Source organism: Pyrus communis, chromosome 15 (assembly GCF_041283825.1).
Source record: "Pyrus communis isolate YQ-2024b chromosome 15, ASM4128382v1, whole genome shotgun sequence".
NCBI classification, from domain to species: domain Eukaryota; kingdom Viridiplantae; phylum Streptophyta; class Magnoliopsida; order Rosales; family Rosaceae; genus Pyrus; species Pyrus communis.
Genome location: NC_142579.1, coordinates 29,351,999 through 29,367,014, shown reverse-complemented (window position 1 = coordinate 29,367,014; position 15,016 = coordinate 29,351,999). Strand labels below are relative to the sequence as shown.

The window sequence follows — 15,016 nt, the reverse complement described above, 5'->3', positions numbered from 1 at the left end:
TATGGTCAATCAAATTAAACAGTTTAGCCAAATACACAAACAAGGAATCATCATCATTCATCCTAGTATATTCAAAATCTCGTCTAAGACCTTGAAGTTTTATGGATCTTAATTGTTTATCACCAACAAATTCTTGCTTTCAAAATACCCCAAGCTGCCTTTGCAATGTCCTGCGTAGCGATGCTTGAGAATATTTGATCTAAAACGGCACCTTGAATGATGCCAAGTGCTCTAGCATCCTCCATCAGATAGTTTTCTTTTATTTTTATTATGGTCACAATCCTCCAACAAAATAAACAATACTTGTTTAATATTTTAGTCCTTACATTTAGAGATTATACTATAATAATTTTCTATTAATGCATTTAAAAACTCAAATATTCCTTTAGGCATTTAAACGAGTCACCAAAGTTGGTGATAATAGGAGACGGAAAGGGATCCTCTGGATGCATGCAAATATTCCTAATCCATCCAATTTGAAGATCCAAACTATAAAAAGTTAATTCAACAGAGAAAATTATTATAAACGAACCGGTGGGAGCCACTCTAATGAAATGGACACACTGGATATTCCATTTTTTTTTTTTTTTTTTTTTTTTTTTGAAGAACCACTGGATATTCCTTTAAAGCATCTAACCACCTCACATTTCTGCATGCATGCTAAATTACTAATCCCATCATCAATTCTTAACCAACCTGACAACGCCAAGTCACCATCACGTTAATTGCAGTGTGTCATTTTTGACCACCTATCTATCACATCACCATCGCTTCATCAAACCATGTTCACATGCACTACTGCTTTAATTAGTGATAAGCCATGATTAAAATTCATGTAAACCCACTCAGTCCATCGAAAACCACTAGACACAGGACATTATCAAAGGCCAGACAGTCTCTCCTCTCAGACATGGAGCGCAAAGATGAGAAGAAACTTCACATCGCCATGTTCCCATGGCTAGCCTACGGTCACCTGATGCCATTTCTCGAGGTCTCCAAGTTCTTAGCTCAAAAGGGTCACCAAATCTCCTTCATCTCCACCCCCCAAAACATCCATCGCCTCCGGTCATCCTCCCTTTCCCTACTCATCGATTTCGTTGACCTTCCTCTCCCCGCCGTCGACGGCTTACCTGAATCCGTCGAGTCCACCTCCCAGCTACCAATCAACAAAGTCCCCTACCTCAAAAAAGCCTACGACTTGCTCAAGCCTGCAGTCACACATTTCATCCAACACTCGGGCGTCAACTGGGTCGTCCACGACGCTATTTGCTACTGGCTGCCCCAAGTCGCCACTCGGCTCGGAGTCAACTCGGTCTACTTCAGCATCTTCAATGCCACTTCCTTGGCCTTCTACGGTCCTCCGTCCGAGTTACTCGGCGACAAAAGCCGGCGGCCGGAGAACTTTACGGTCCTTCCCGAGTGGTTCGACTATCCTTCCACCGTCGCTTATAAGCTGCACGAGATGGTGAGTCATTGGGATTGCATGGACGACGAGGTCTCCGATTTTCAGAGGCTCGCGGTTACGGTTCAAGATTGTAATTTTGTGACTATACGGAGCTGCACCGAGGTTGAATCTGACGCGGTGCGTCTGCTCAGAAATTTATACGGCAAACCCGTTGTTCCACTCGGGCTGCTGCCGCCCAGCTCAGCACCGCATCAGCCCGGCGGCGCTAACGATCGAGCAGATGAGAAGTGGGAAGTGTTGAGAGAGTGGCTCGAAAATAAGAAACCGAACTCGGTGATTTACATCGCACTCGGCACCGGGGTGACTCTGAGTCAAGAGCTTATGCACGAGTTGGCACATGGGATAGAGAAATCGGGGTTGCCTTTTATTTTGGTGGTCAACAATCGCCCGTTAGTGGAGGGCGCGTTGAGGTCCAATATCCTTCCACTCGGATTTGAAACGCGAGTGGACGGTCGAGGCTTTGTGTGGAGGGGTTGGGCCCCGCAACCTAAGATTTTAGGTCATATCTCAGTTGGAGGATTCCTAACTCATTGCGGTTGGAGTTCAATTATTGAAGCATTAGGGTTTGGGCGGGTTTTGATTTTGTTTTCGGGTGCAAATTCGGACCAAGGGTTGAACGCGAGACTAATGCACGAAAAGCAGGTTGGGTTGGAGATACCGAGGAACGAGCGAGACGGGTCGTTTACGAGTGACTCGGTGGCCGAGTTGATTAGGCGAGTGATGGTGGAGAAAGAGAGCGAGTTAGTAAGGGCAAATGCATGGGCGATGAGGGAGATATTTGGCAACGTAGAGTTGAACAGCAAGTGCTTGGACGAGTTCACTCGGGTCCTTGAAACTTGGCCAGCTTCAACTTAATCAACTTTGGATATTTTATGTGACAGTCTTTATAGATGTGCTTTTAAAAAAAATGTTTTTACTAAGAATAAATAGTTATACAACAAAGCAATTCAGTGTTTAGTAAATTTTTGTTGTAAAAGTACAAGGACAATGCAAAATGACTAAAAAGAATATGATGCGTTTAGTAAACTTTTATATAAAACTACAACAACGGTGTAAGATGACTAAAATGAATATGATGTTAGATGTGATATTATAGTGTCTTTTCTTTAATCCATAATGTTTATCTTCTCTATACTTCAAGGTGCAGTTACTTTCTTCTTGTGAATGCGTTGATGAAACAAGTCACTGAGAAAAATTGCCGCTGAAGAGAAAGCAAAGCATTTGGAGACATTAAAGGAGATTGAGGTAATACCATCGTAGGTTTTAGGTAGACTAATCAACAACTTCTGAACCATTCGTTGGTTACTCAAATCATCACCATAATTAACTTCTTCTTTGGTTACTCAAATCATCCTAGTACATTCAAAATCTCGTCTAAGACCTTGAAGTTTTATAGATCTTACTTGTTTATCACCAACAAATTCTTGCTTTCAAAATACCCCAAGCTGCCTTTGCAGTGTCCTGCGTAGCGATTGTCGAGAATATTTGATCTGAAACGGCACCTTGAGTGATGCCAAGTGCTCTAGCATCCTTCATCATATTCTCTCGCAAGAGCTTACTCTCAGCTTCTGTGACCTCTACCTGCTTTGCTGGAGGAGCAAAGCCCTTCTCAACCAGACTCCACAGCTCATGGGATCGGAAAATGGTCTTCATTCTGATTTGCCAGAAGTCGAAGTTGTTGCCATTGAAAATCAGAGCTTGTAGCTCTCTACCACCAGACCAGCCATGTAAGATTTGAATCTCGAGAGGTCGGGGCTCGTCAAAGCAAGAAAAAGCTCTAATTCTGATTTCACAGATTCTAACGCCCAGAAATGCAACCTGGCTCTGATGCCATGTTAATGTATTTGAACTTGAGAGTGAAGTTTTACAGAGAGTTAGACACACAGAATGATTAAAAATGATGAATGCAATGAAGAAGAAAGAAGCTGGAAATGGAAGAGAATTGCAGAGAGAATTACAGAGGCTATGACCTCCTTCACACATTCATTCACTCACACACATATTAGATGGAGAGAGCCATCTATCTAATCTAGCCTAAGATTTTAGACGAGTAGCAATTCCTTTTAACAAACTGAAATGTAACAAATTTTGTTACTACCTTGAATATGAGCTGATGCAGTTGATAAGAAATTTTGATTGCCTTGGTTTTTTGTCATGGAAGCTCTCTCGTTGCTTTAACTTAACTGAAATTTTGATACCTATTTCTATGCCAAATTTTGCAGGTCGAAATTCAGCCATACTTGTATTGCAATCCGGCATGTGTCTAAGCTGAAAGTAACCCAAAGTGACTAAGTAGGATTAGGCTAAGTTCTTGCAGCTCGAGTAGTTAAAAGCATTTATCATGGTATCAGAGCAAAGATCCTAGGGTCTCTCTCGAAGTACCCTCGACCTAGGCAATTTCTTTTTTTTTCTGGCCGCCACTCCCTGTGGGTGACAACCACCTAGAATTCGATCTTGTAAGATGGCGGCATCGACTCCTCCACCGTCCATTCCAAGACCCGACGACCAGCAACTTCATACATCTCCTCTTTGAAGAAAGAAAAGCTGTGACTACTTACCAAGTTACTCCAACCATTCAAACATTGCAAATTAAGTACTTTATTATATGATCATAATCTGATACTGTAGCTTTTTACGCCAACAGTCCATATAACAATCAGCTTTCAAATGTATAAACAAACTGTACAAACTCTATAATCTCTATTAGCTGGGATCAACATATAAAGCTGGTTATGATATGGATGCTGCAATTCTCAGCTATTAAACTTGAGTAAACTCCAGAGCATTTGCATCCGGGTCTCGCGTGAAAATCGCCGGCCTCCCGGACTTGCTCAGCGTGTAGGGAATACCTGCAGTAGCAGATAGCAGTATAAGTCGCCCACATTCCTTCCATAGATCAACATCCGTTGGACATGTTATTGAAAATGAAATTAACTGCAGATGAGGAAAACTAAAGCTTACCAGCATCGTCGAGGATTGCTTTCAGCTTAGACACATCCCGGATTGCAATGCAAGTATGGCGGTCGCGGCCTCCATGAGCTGGTCTTCCGGTCAAAGGGTCGGGATTTGGAAGTTCCATGAGATGAATCATCTCTGAACCAACCCATAGCCAAGCACCTCTGTAGGGGAGCTTATCATGCGGCCTTGCCTCATTTATTTCAAGCCCTATTTTTTTTTTTATCCATCAATGATGTCAAGTCATGTACTTTTAAAATGTAAGTAAAAGATGAGAATTTTGAAAATTTTACCCAAAATGTTCTGGTAAAAGCTGAGAGATCTTTCAAGGTTTTCACACAGCAATCCGACATGGTGGACACTAACAACTCCAAAATCTGCATGAGAATCAAAAGATGAACAAGTAAGATGCATCAGAGAACGTACAAAAACTTGCCTTTCTGTGATTCGAGCCACAGTCGGCACTAAAGTAAGTGGAGAGGGAGCACACTGCTTCAAACAAACTTTTAGAGTATTTTGTAGCATATGTGTTAAACTGTGATTTGTACATACATAAGAAAGATTGGTCCTTTCGTGTAACGAGGCAACCAGTGTTCAAAACAAACATGTCCCAAAGATTGAGTTAAGCACGCAAATTAGAGTGTGTGAAACGATATCACATCATACAATTAAAGTTCACTTAAAAAAAAAAAAAAAAAAAGAGAATGTTTTATTCAAAACATTGTATGGTCATACAAAAAATAACTTAAAACGGTTCATCCGAAACTCAAACGTGAAATTAAATTTTTTTTTCTTTTTTTTAACAAACAATATTATCTAGGGGTGTGTTTAGCCTCATAATAGGCTAGCAATAATATGGTTCAAACTCGCCAATCGAATCTAAGACCTCTCACTTACAAGAGAAGAAGAATATCACTAGACCGTAATACTAAATGGCAAGAGGTTGGGATGCAACACAAAATTAAAGTTCTTAAAACGATAAACAACAATAATAAATCTTACTATGAGCTCGACTGTATGAACCTTAAAACATCGCTGCATTTGATTTAACATCAAGTCTTCCATCAACTTTAAATACTATATATTTTTCTTAAAACAACAAACAATCACAAAAAATTTCTCTTTATTGCCATGGATTTTATCATTTTACATGTCTCAGTCACACCAAATTCCCAAATTTCCAAGACCCAACTTAGAAGACAATTTTTGGCAATCAAATAAAAGTGACCAAAGAATAAGAAGAGTTACCATTTTTGTCCGGAGCACCGACTGATTGCTTCTCCAGTACATCTTCTTCAACGGTCGCCTTAGCTTTCGCCACAGAACAGCGTCCGTGACGTCTGCAACTTCTCAGACCGGTCCGGTCAATTTTAGATGATGGGTTCCTAAGTAGAGTGCTGACTCTAATCCCATCTTCCTGCAATCGATCAAATAAACAAAACCCAAATTAAATAAAGTAAAATTAAATTGTAATCATAAAAATAAAAATAAAAAATAAAAAAAAGAATGAAAAATGGGTGATATAATAAAACTTACCTTGAGTTGGAGGGGAAGGGTGGGAGGTGGGATGAGAAGGGAAGTCATGGAAGAGCAGCTGCTCATCTGGGTTTTTGTCTGTTTCTTGTGTTCTTTGTGGCCAGGCCCTCCCTACGGTTTGCAGATACAGTAATAAAATAAATAAATTAGAAAATATTAGAAAAACCACGAGCCATTACTTTATGTTTTGGGGTTATCCTTCCAAAACACAAGTATTATCCTCTTTCTTTTATTTTATTTTTTATTTTTTTTTTATTTTTTTAAACAAATGATATTATGCACATTAAAAATGAGAGATGAATTTAGCCTCTAACAATAATATGGTTTAAAATGGAACATCAGACCTCTAATTTACAAATTAAAAGAAATATTATTAGACCGTTGTATTATGTATTTTTTTTTTTTTTTAAACACAGAGTCAACTTTCATTAATATAAAAACTAGTACAAGGCCCAAAAAGAATTGGGTAAACAACTAAAGGAAAAGTAAAAGGCTCAAGCAAAATGAGAGCAAGAACCTAAGATACAACGCGAGGCCCACATAAGCTTAGGCCCGAAGGCAGCAGAAAATAGACAATAAAAAAACCCTAATCTCCATCAACAAAGACCATATCTCTGTCGCCGTCACTTCCTTGAAGTAAGCCAAACTCCGAACTAAGAAAGTAGACACTAGATCCAATTCTCCTTCACGAGCCCCTACAAATATATACAAACAAAGTATCATACATGTAGAGGGTGAGGCTAAGGGGGTATGTAAAATACCAACACTTGGTCTCGATGGGGTTACGGCATATGTATGCCGTTTAGGGTTGGGGAGTGAAGGAGGGAAGTGGATTTGGTATCCCATTCCTGATTGGAGCCTGCCTATCCAAGTACATTATGGGATAGGGATGTAGTATCACAAATAAGGAGGAGGGATGACAAAGTGTTAAAAGACAGAAAACAGTAAAAGTAGGCAAAAGATGCCGGATAAAGGGCAAGAAGTCCATATCTGAGACAAGCTCAGGGGATAGTTGAGACCCAATTCAGGAAAAACTGAGATAAACTCAAGAGAATCAGGAATAAAACAAAAGAAAGAGACTGGAAAGAGGAGAGGGATAGATGAATGCAGGGATGGGGTGGAGCAGAGGAAGTGAGGGGGAGGAAAAGAAGAAAAAGGCAAATGTGGGAAGAATGAGACTGAAAAAATGAGGAAGTAGCAGGTTGCCGCCTACCCCAAGTAAAAGCAAGGGCCGGTGGCTGAAAGTTGAAGTCGGAGAAGAGGTTTGAATCTGGGTTTCTAGAGAGAAACTGTGAGAGGTTATATTTCACACCCCATAAAGAATCGATTTTCCCACATGATGGCTTTTAATTTCTAAGCTTGGTTCTAATAAAGAGAATGATTTTTACATGTCATTTTCTTCACTTCTTGTCAGCTGTTATGATTGATTTAGTAACATATATATACCACTCAGTATTACGATCTGATGGTATTCCTCTTTACTTGGAAGTGAGAGGTCTTAGATTCGAATCTCGTGAATGGCGAATTCGATACAAAATTAGGCTGCCCATTAAGCGGATTTGCCGAACTCCCCCTCCCTTTAATGTAAAAATATCGATGTACTAAAAAACATATATGATCACTTGCAAAAAACTTGTATAATGTGAACACATGTTAGAAAAAAAAAAAAGTACACCAATTGTACTAAATGCTTAAAGACAAGTAGTATCACCGAGTTTTAGTAAAAACACATATTCTTGAGGCTTAGGTAAACTCCTTGGGTTTATAATAAGAAAAATTAATGAAAAAGACTTAAAAACTTTGAGTTTTAACGATAAGGACAAAATAAAAGGTAAAGTGAATAGTATTATAATTGATTTTTTAGTGTAAAAATATGATTTTTTGTCAAAATGAAGAGTACCGGAAGCTTTTCGTTAAAATTTCCTTTATAATAATTTATAATAATGTAGTACCTTACGCTTAAACTAAACATGTTATGGATTGTAGTATTGATGATTTACATGTCACGAAAATAATATTTTCAGAAAATTGTAGCAATGGTGAAGCACTTTAACTCAATTGGAGTAATAATCTCTCAACTAAAAATCCATGACTATTGATCCATTTACTTATCAAAATGTACAGTTATGATCATTTTCATCAACTTCGTCAAAATGAGTCACGTGCCATGCACATAAGGCTGAATTAAAGGGCAAATATAGGAAACTAAATGAGAAAAATTGGAGAAATTATCCCTCAATTTTAACCCAATTAGAGAAATGGGTCCCTCAATTTTAATTCAATTGAAGCAATGATTTATTAACTTTAACTCAATTGTAACAATGATTCTTCCAACATGACTCATTTTGACGGAGTTGATGAAAATGATCATAATTACATGTTTTGAGGAGTTAAGGGACCAATAATTATAGATTTTTTTGTGGATGAACCATTGCTTTAATTAAGTTAAAATTAAGAGACCATTACTACAATTTTCTAATATTTTTATGTTCATATCTCACTGATCATGACACGGTAAGGTCCTATGTCCGTGCCTAATTTGGTGAATTATGAATAAAATTGCATTGGCCGTTGAAAAATAATTATAACAACCTAAGAGCAGACTTTTCAACCACTTGATGAAAAACAGAGACTAATATATATGGGTATTTTAATTAATTATAAACCTGATATCAAATCACCAATAAATTTAAAGTCAATGATTCCAAAGGGAAGAAGACTATAAAAACTGTTGACAATTGACATGCAACTCAAGCTGCTAATAAAACAATACAAAACTCAACAACCTATGGAGGATGGGCAGCGAATGAGATCATGCTTTAGTCTGTCATAATTTTTTTTTTTATTTTTTTATCTCTATTAAAAATTTTGCAAATTTGAATTATAAATTACTTTAACGTACGAATTCAATCTCAAGTGAAATGAGACGATCAAACTAATCTAGCTAACTAACATTTGAGTTATTTGACTTTATTTTTATATTTTTTGTGAACTGTGTTGGATTACGAATTAATTCACGCTAAACACATGTAAATAATTATGGTTATAATTTATTTGGTTTGTGATTACAATGTTTTAAGTCGACATGTAAAATGTCAAACAGTCGATAATGTGGGTGTGTGAGTCGTGTACGTACCACGTGCTAGTCTTCAAACATGTGCTGTTTTGTTCTTCTTTTAGACTTGTACCTAAATAATTATGTAACTATCAATCACATGTAATTTTGAAATTAACAACGTCGACCAATAGTTTTCGGGTCAATGTGATTAAAAATAAGCCATTTTAATCTTGGAAATAAATCGAAGTCTATCGAAATTAAATCTAGAGCCTAGAGAGAAAGAACTTCATTAAGAACAAAGAACATGAGTTTCATGAAAAATAAATTCTAAGCAGACGTTTTTTAAAGCTGGATTGTTCAAGGATTTCTGTTATTTTATAGTTTAACATTAATTTTCATGTCAGCATCAAAAAATATTATGTTAAAAAATGATGCGGCAAAGATTAGTCTCACTTTTAAGAGAGTTTCTTTAGCATTTCTCATATCTTTCATGTAATTATGCTAAATTTAACAATGACATGCATTTATTAGTTAAATGGCAAAAAAAAAAAAAAATATTTACTAAATTTAGTTTTAATATAGTAGTTCTCAAACATGTCAGAGTGTAGTCAAGTTGGCTAGTAAAATGTACTTTCTCTTTTGTAAATGAGTAATGCTAGGTAAACGAACTTTTTAGACTAAATTTGTAAATCATATGATGCGTTACTGATAGTAGATAAGCACATTAATCAATACTTAATAATAATACAATCATCAACATCCACGTTATATGGATTACAAATTTTAATTTAAATATTCAGTCTCTCTAGCATTGCTCTTTGTAAATATCTTACTCTCCTTCGTTCATAAATTAGAATAGGGTAGTGATATCCACCCATTCATTTAAAAAAAAAAAATTATTATCATTAAGGGGATGAAAAGAGTTCGAAACTATTACAATAAATTAGGAGAGTAGAAGTTTCAAACCCATAACATATTGGTAGAAACCTAACACCTTATACATTGGTGATGTAAGACGACAAAGATAGAAACCTGAGAGTCACTCAACCAACTGCATCAATTAGGATATTGGACCACTTGCAAACATACTCATTTCTACTTCTCACACAACATTCTTAATTTTCGATTGTTTGATCAAATGAATTGAAAAATATCAACGACAAAAAATTAATAAGAGTATTTGAAAAGTAAAAGTAAGTATATGAATAACAATTTCATTTAGAATATCGCTTTATCAAAAACAAGATAGCTCCCTGTTTCACTAACTGGTAGTTGTTTTTAACGATTCGACTACAGAAATTGTTGGTTTTAAATAAAAGAGAAGTTGACCAAGCCAATCTTAAATAAAAAGTAAAAAGTGAAAGTAAATTGTGAGGTAGGGTTTCATTAGAAAGGATCGAAAATCCTTTTGTGTCAGTACTAATTCGTGCAGCTAACGTTTTAACAGCACCGTAACGACGCTCATTTATTGTACATTGTAAAAAGATGGTGGTTGATGGTTTTGTCCTTTAATTTTAGGATAATTCTGTTCCCACCCCTCAATCTTTTGAAATTAATCCCTTTAAAATTTTAATACGAAATAACTAGTTTGTCCCTTTAAATTTTAATTTATTTATGTTAAACACTTTCTTAACCACCACCAAATCTCATATTTGATAACTAAACCTACTCTTCGTCAATTTTTTTAAGCTCGCAAACCTAGTATTTTCCTTTATTGAACAAACTTGAACATGAAATCGTCTCTCGAGTATCCAAATGAGGCACGGGTCGATAATTTTTTTTTTTCTCATCAAATTTTTAGATTCAGACACCGTGATAAACACCTAACTAAAAAAAATAGAGGATGTCCGGTGCAAAATCCCGATGGATATAACATTAATATTCATCATTTTGCTATTTTTTGGAAAAAAATTCAATAAAATAACACTGACTATGTTTATGGATTTTAGTTAATACATAAATTTAAAATATATGAGTTTGTGTTTTTGAGTAAGTGAATGCCTTCAATAAATTTGGGGTCAACAATTCACGTCAATTTTTTTGGTGTAGTTAACTAAATTTTCATGTTACATCAAACTTCCCTAAAAAAATTGAAAACCCAATCTTGAGTACATTTACTCGATACCTCATCGCTTGCAAATGATTAAACGTAATGAGCGTTTACTAAATAGTTTAGTTGGAAGCCTTCTTTCATGCAAAAGATTCAAAATTTCTCACGATCCCTAATGGCTTGCAAATGATTACACGTATTCAGAGTTTAGTTTATAACATTTTTGCTTTTACTGTTACAAATTCTATAAAATATTAATACCGTAAAACAAAAGATCCAAAACAGTTTACTTCAAACCTTCTTTGGCACGAAACAGTTAAACTGTTTTTATATTCACTACTCGCAGATGATCGATCACACGTGTATTCAGAGTTCACCAATAACCCTACTAATTTTACCATTACGAATTCTATAAATATACGCGTACGACAAAACCCGGACAATTTAATTCAAAAACCTTCTTTGGCACAAAACATTCAAATTCACTCGACGCCCCATCATTAGCTTGTAAACGACTACAGGCACTCAGAGTTTATGAACCAGCTTTTCACATATTTCATTGAGAAGGAAAACTCTGAAGCACATCCTAAACACAAAATAGTGAATCTTTGGGGGAGCTTTTTGGCAACAAAAGTCATTTAGCAATTGAGTACAAGCAAAGTCACTATTTCACTTATTCTCCCCCTTTTTCCCCCTTTCCTTCTTCCTTCCCCCAACGAAACTTCCCCATTTCCTTCTGTTCCCCCCTTCCAAATTCCCAAAGTTTATACAAAAAACCACCGTCCCCCAAAAACCCCAACCGCGTAAAAGCACTCGTCCAAAAAGGTCAAGTCTCAGTCAAAAGGCCCCCCACTACGCGTTCACACCTGCATACACGCCTCGCACAGATATAAATATGCCTCCCCTCCAGTTCAACACCTCCAGCCAACATCTCCATCTCTACCAGTTCACCTCCAAGCTCGCAATTCAAGTTCACACAGGCATTTCTTCAAACACCTTTCGTCCCACCACCAAAGTTCAGACCTTTCATGGAAATTACTCCGTTCCCATTTCTTAGTCAAGAAGATGACTCCCATTTCTATACCCTGTTGTCCGACATGGACGAATTCGACATAAATGGCTGGAATCACAGCCTGAAGAAGCGGAGAAAGGACGATGGAAACAACCATGGTGGCGGCGCTGGAGCTGCTCCGGGGGCAATGAGCGACATACTCGCCTCACTGATTCTGCTGGACGAGGAGGAGAAGCTGGAGCAGGAGAGGTACTTGGTCGAAGCCCAGGAGGAAAGATCGATGCTTGAAGATAATCACAGGCGGAAGACTCGAGCTATGGAGGAGTACTACTCTGATCTTCAGCAGCACCATTCTCAATCCGACGAATCGGACCTGTCTAGGGCGAAACGGAGTCGACAGTCCGCTTCCGCTGCGGCCGCTGCTGCAGCTGAGGCCTCCGCGGCCGGTCCGGACCCGAGTTCGAGTGCTACGATCCCGGGTCCGCACCGGAGGCTTTGGGTGAAGGACAGGCCCAAGGTGTGGTGGGAGAATTTGGGCCGCCCAGACGTTTCGGATGAGGAGTTTCGAAAAGCTTTTCGGATGAGCAAGGGGACGTTCGACATGATCTGCGCGGAGCTGGAGTCGGCGGTTTTTAAGAAGAACACAATGTTGCGCGAGGCAATTCCGGTGCGCCAACGCGTGGCGGTGTGCATATATCGGCTTGCCACCGGGGAGCCGCTTAGGGAGGTTTCGAGACGTTTCGGGCTGGGAATCTCCACCTGCCACAAGCTGGTTCTGGAAGTTTGCGTTGCCATCAAGACTGTCTTGATGCACAAGTTTCTCCAGTGGCCGGACGAGGGCAGGATGCAGGAAATCAAGGAGGAGTTCGAGGCCACTTCCGGAATTCCAAATGTTGCTGGGTCTATGTACACCACCCACATATCAATTATTGCTCCAAAGGTGAATGTGGCTGCGTATTTCAACAAGCGGCACACGGAACGCAACCAGAAAACTTCGTATTCGGTCACGGTTCAAGGGGTTGTCGATCCGAGAGGCGTTTTCACCGACGTTTGCATAGGCTGGCCGGGTTCGATGCCGGACGATCAGGTGCTGGAGAAGTCTGCATTGTTCCAGAGAGCAAACAGAGGACTCTTGAAGGATGTGTGGATTGTGGGAAATGCTGGGTTTCCACTGATGGATTGGGTGCTGGTTCCTTACACCCACCAGAACTTGACGTGGACCCAGCACGCATTCAATGAGAAAATCGGAGAAGTGGAAAGGGTGGCTAAAGATGCATTTGCAAAGCTGAAGGGGAGGTGGTCTTGCTTGCAGAAGAGGACTGAGATCAAGCTGCAGGACTTGCCTGTTGTGCTTGGGGCTTGCTGTGTTTTGCACAATATTTGTGCAATGAGGAATGATGAGCTCGATCCCAAGTTCGAGTTCGACCTCTTCGACGATGTGGCAACGCCGGCAAATAGTCTGAGGTCGGCGGGATCGGTGCAGGCGAGGGATCATATTGCTCATAATTTGTTGCACCATGGCCTTGCTGCAGGCACCGGTTCTGGTTTTCTATAGGGGGTTTTGAGTTCGGCTTTTGTTCTAGTCATATTATAGAGTAAAATATGATATATATTTGGCTTTGTTTAGCTTTTTGTATATAAGCATTTACCCACCTTCTATCTATTTATCTATTCTAAATATACTTCCTTCTTTTTTGCCATCTGAAATTCTAAATCTGATCTTGAAGTTTGAGTGACCGCAAGACCAGCTGAGACTTTTTATTACGTTGTTGATGGTGAAATCTGTCGTATCACTAAATGTATATAATTGTGATTCTGCATCTTTCCCTCTGATTATGAAGCTAGTCAAGATTTTCATTTATGATTCATTGTCGAAGATAAAATTTATCGTGTCACCAAGCACCAACTGACATTTTTAATTACGCTGTCGGCAAAAAAGTTGATGTATCACTAGTTGTATATAACTTTGTACCTATCTCCCTAAGATGCATGTTTGAGCAATATAACTAGATGAGATTCTTGATTATGTTATTGAAGAGGAAATATGTCATATCACAAATTGTATATAATTGTGCACCTATCTCTTTTACTCTAAAGTTTGAATAACTATAATCCTACTCAAGATTTTCAAATTAGATTGTCAATAGACAATTTCTTGTATCACCGGTTGTATACAACCTCACATCTTTCATGTCACGTGCTTGATCACTTACGTTACCAGCTGCTCATGTTTTGAGAGATAGACACGGAAAAAAATCCTACGGAAGATACGTCAGATTCTTCCCGCTGTCAATCATGTAACTTTTACTTCTTGGCCATATCAAGCTATCAAACTAGGCAGGCCCCAAAATTCCCAGTTCAACAGAATATGTGATGGCGCATCATAAATTCCTAATTTTCAACCATACAATCTGTTTTGCGGTCATAGGTTTTATCAACTCTTTGTCCAACAAGCTGATTGCAACGCGGTTTCCCCTACTTTGTCACAACACCAATTATGATTTGTGTTGCTCTGCCCCCACTTTCCTCTCACCTTTGAACTATTGGCTTACCTGGTCTCCTCTGCTCCTTGACTTTAACCAACTCTTTCTTGGCAAGTTTGCGTTGATGGGGGAGACTACAAATCTATTTTATCAACTAATTAATCACTTTTACTAGATTTTTCAAATTTCCATTTGTCTTGTTTCGGGCAGAATCGGCTTTGTAACCGGTTGTTTGTTCACTTATATCGTGATGAGAAAGACAAAGATATCAACCGTGGATCGGTAAGAGTTTCTGCTTGTAGTTTAGGGAGTGGTGGAAACCTTGGTGTGAGATGTTTTTGGCCAGTTGGATTTTTGCCAGTCTGCATTTTGAAGTCGATTTACAATATCTGAGTCTTTCAATACATCTGCAGTAATCTAACAGAGCTTCTCTGTTTTTGCTTGATTATCATTTACT

The 15,016-nt window shown here is 38.4% G+C and overlaps 2 protein-coding genes and 1 pseudogene across 3 annotated transcripts; 2 read left to right on the top strand and 1 right to left on the bottom strand.

Moving 5' to 3' along the window:
* Positions 1-581: 581 nt before the first annotated feature.
* Positions 582-2,575, top strand: LOC137748948 (UDP-glycosyltransferase 91C1 pseudogene; annotated as a pseudogene). Its single transcript, XR_015956749.1, has one exon. The product of XR_015956749.1 is annotated as a UDP-glycosyltransferase 91C1 pseudogene (transcript).
* Positions 2,576-4,047: 1,472 nt separating this feature from the next.
* On the bottom strand, positions 4,048-6,145 carry LOC137738151 (uncharacterized). The gene is made up of 5 exons (XM_068477784.2): positions 5,957-6,145; positions 5,669-5,837; positions 4,714-4,797; positions 4,427-4,630; positions 4,048-4,314 (listed from the first exon to the last, which is right to left on the bottom strand). Exons 1-5 carry the CDS (start codon positions 6,020-6,022, stop codon positions 4,226-4,228), a joined length of 612 nt encoding a protein of 203 aa, XP_068333885.2. The 5' UTR covers positions 6,023-6,145; the 3' UTR covers positions 4,048-4,225.
* A 5,639-nt stretch (positions 6,146-11,784) lies between these two features.
* Positions 11,785-13,776, top strand: LOC137742820 (protein ALP1-like). Its single transcript, XM_068482774.2, has one exon. It carries the CDS (start codon positions 12,093-12,095, stop codon positions 13,629-13,631), a length of 1,539 nt encoding a protein of 512 aa, XP_068338875.1. The 5' UTR covers positions 11,785-12,092; the 3' UTR covers positions 13,632-13,776.
* Positions 13,777-15,016: the final 1,240 nt, after the last annotated feature.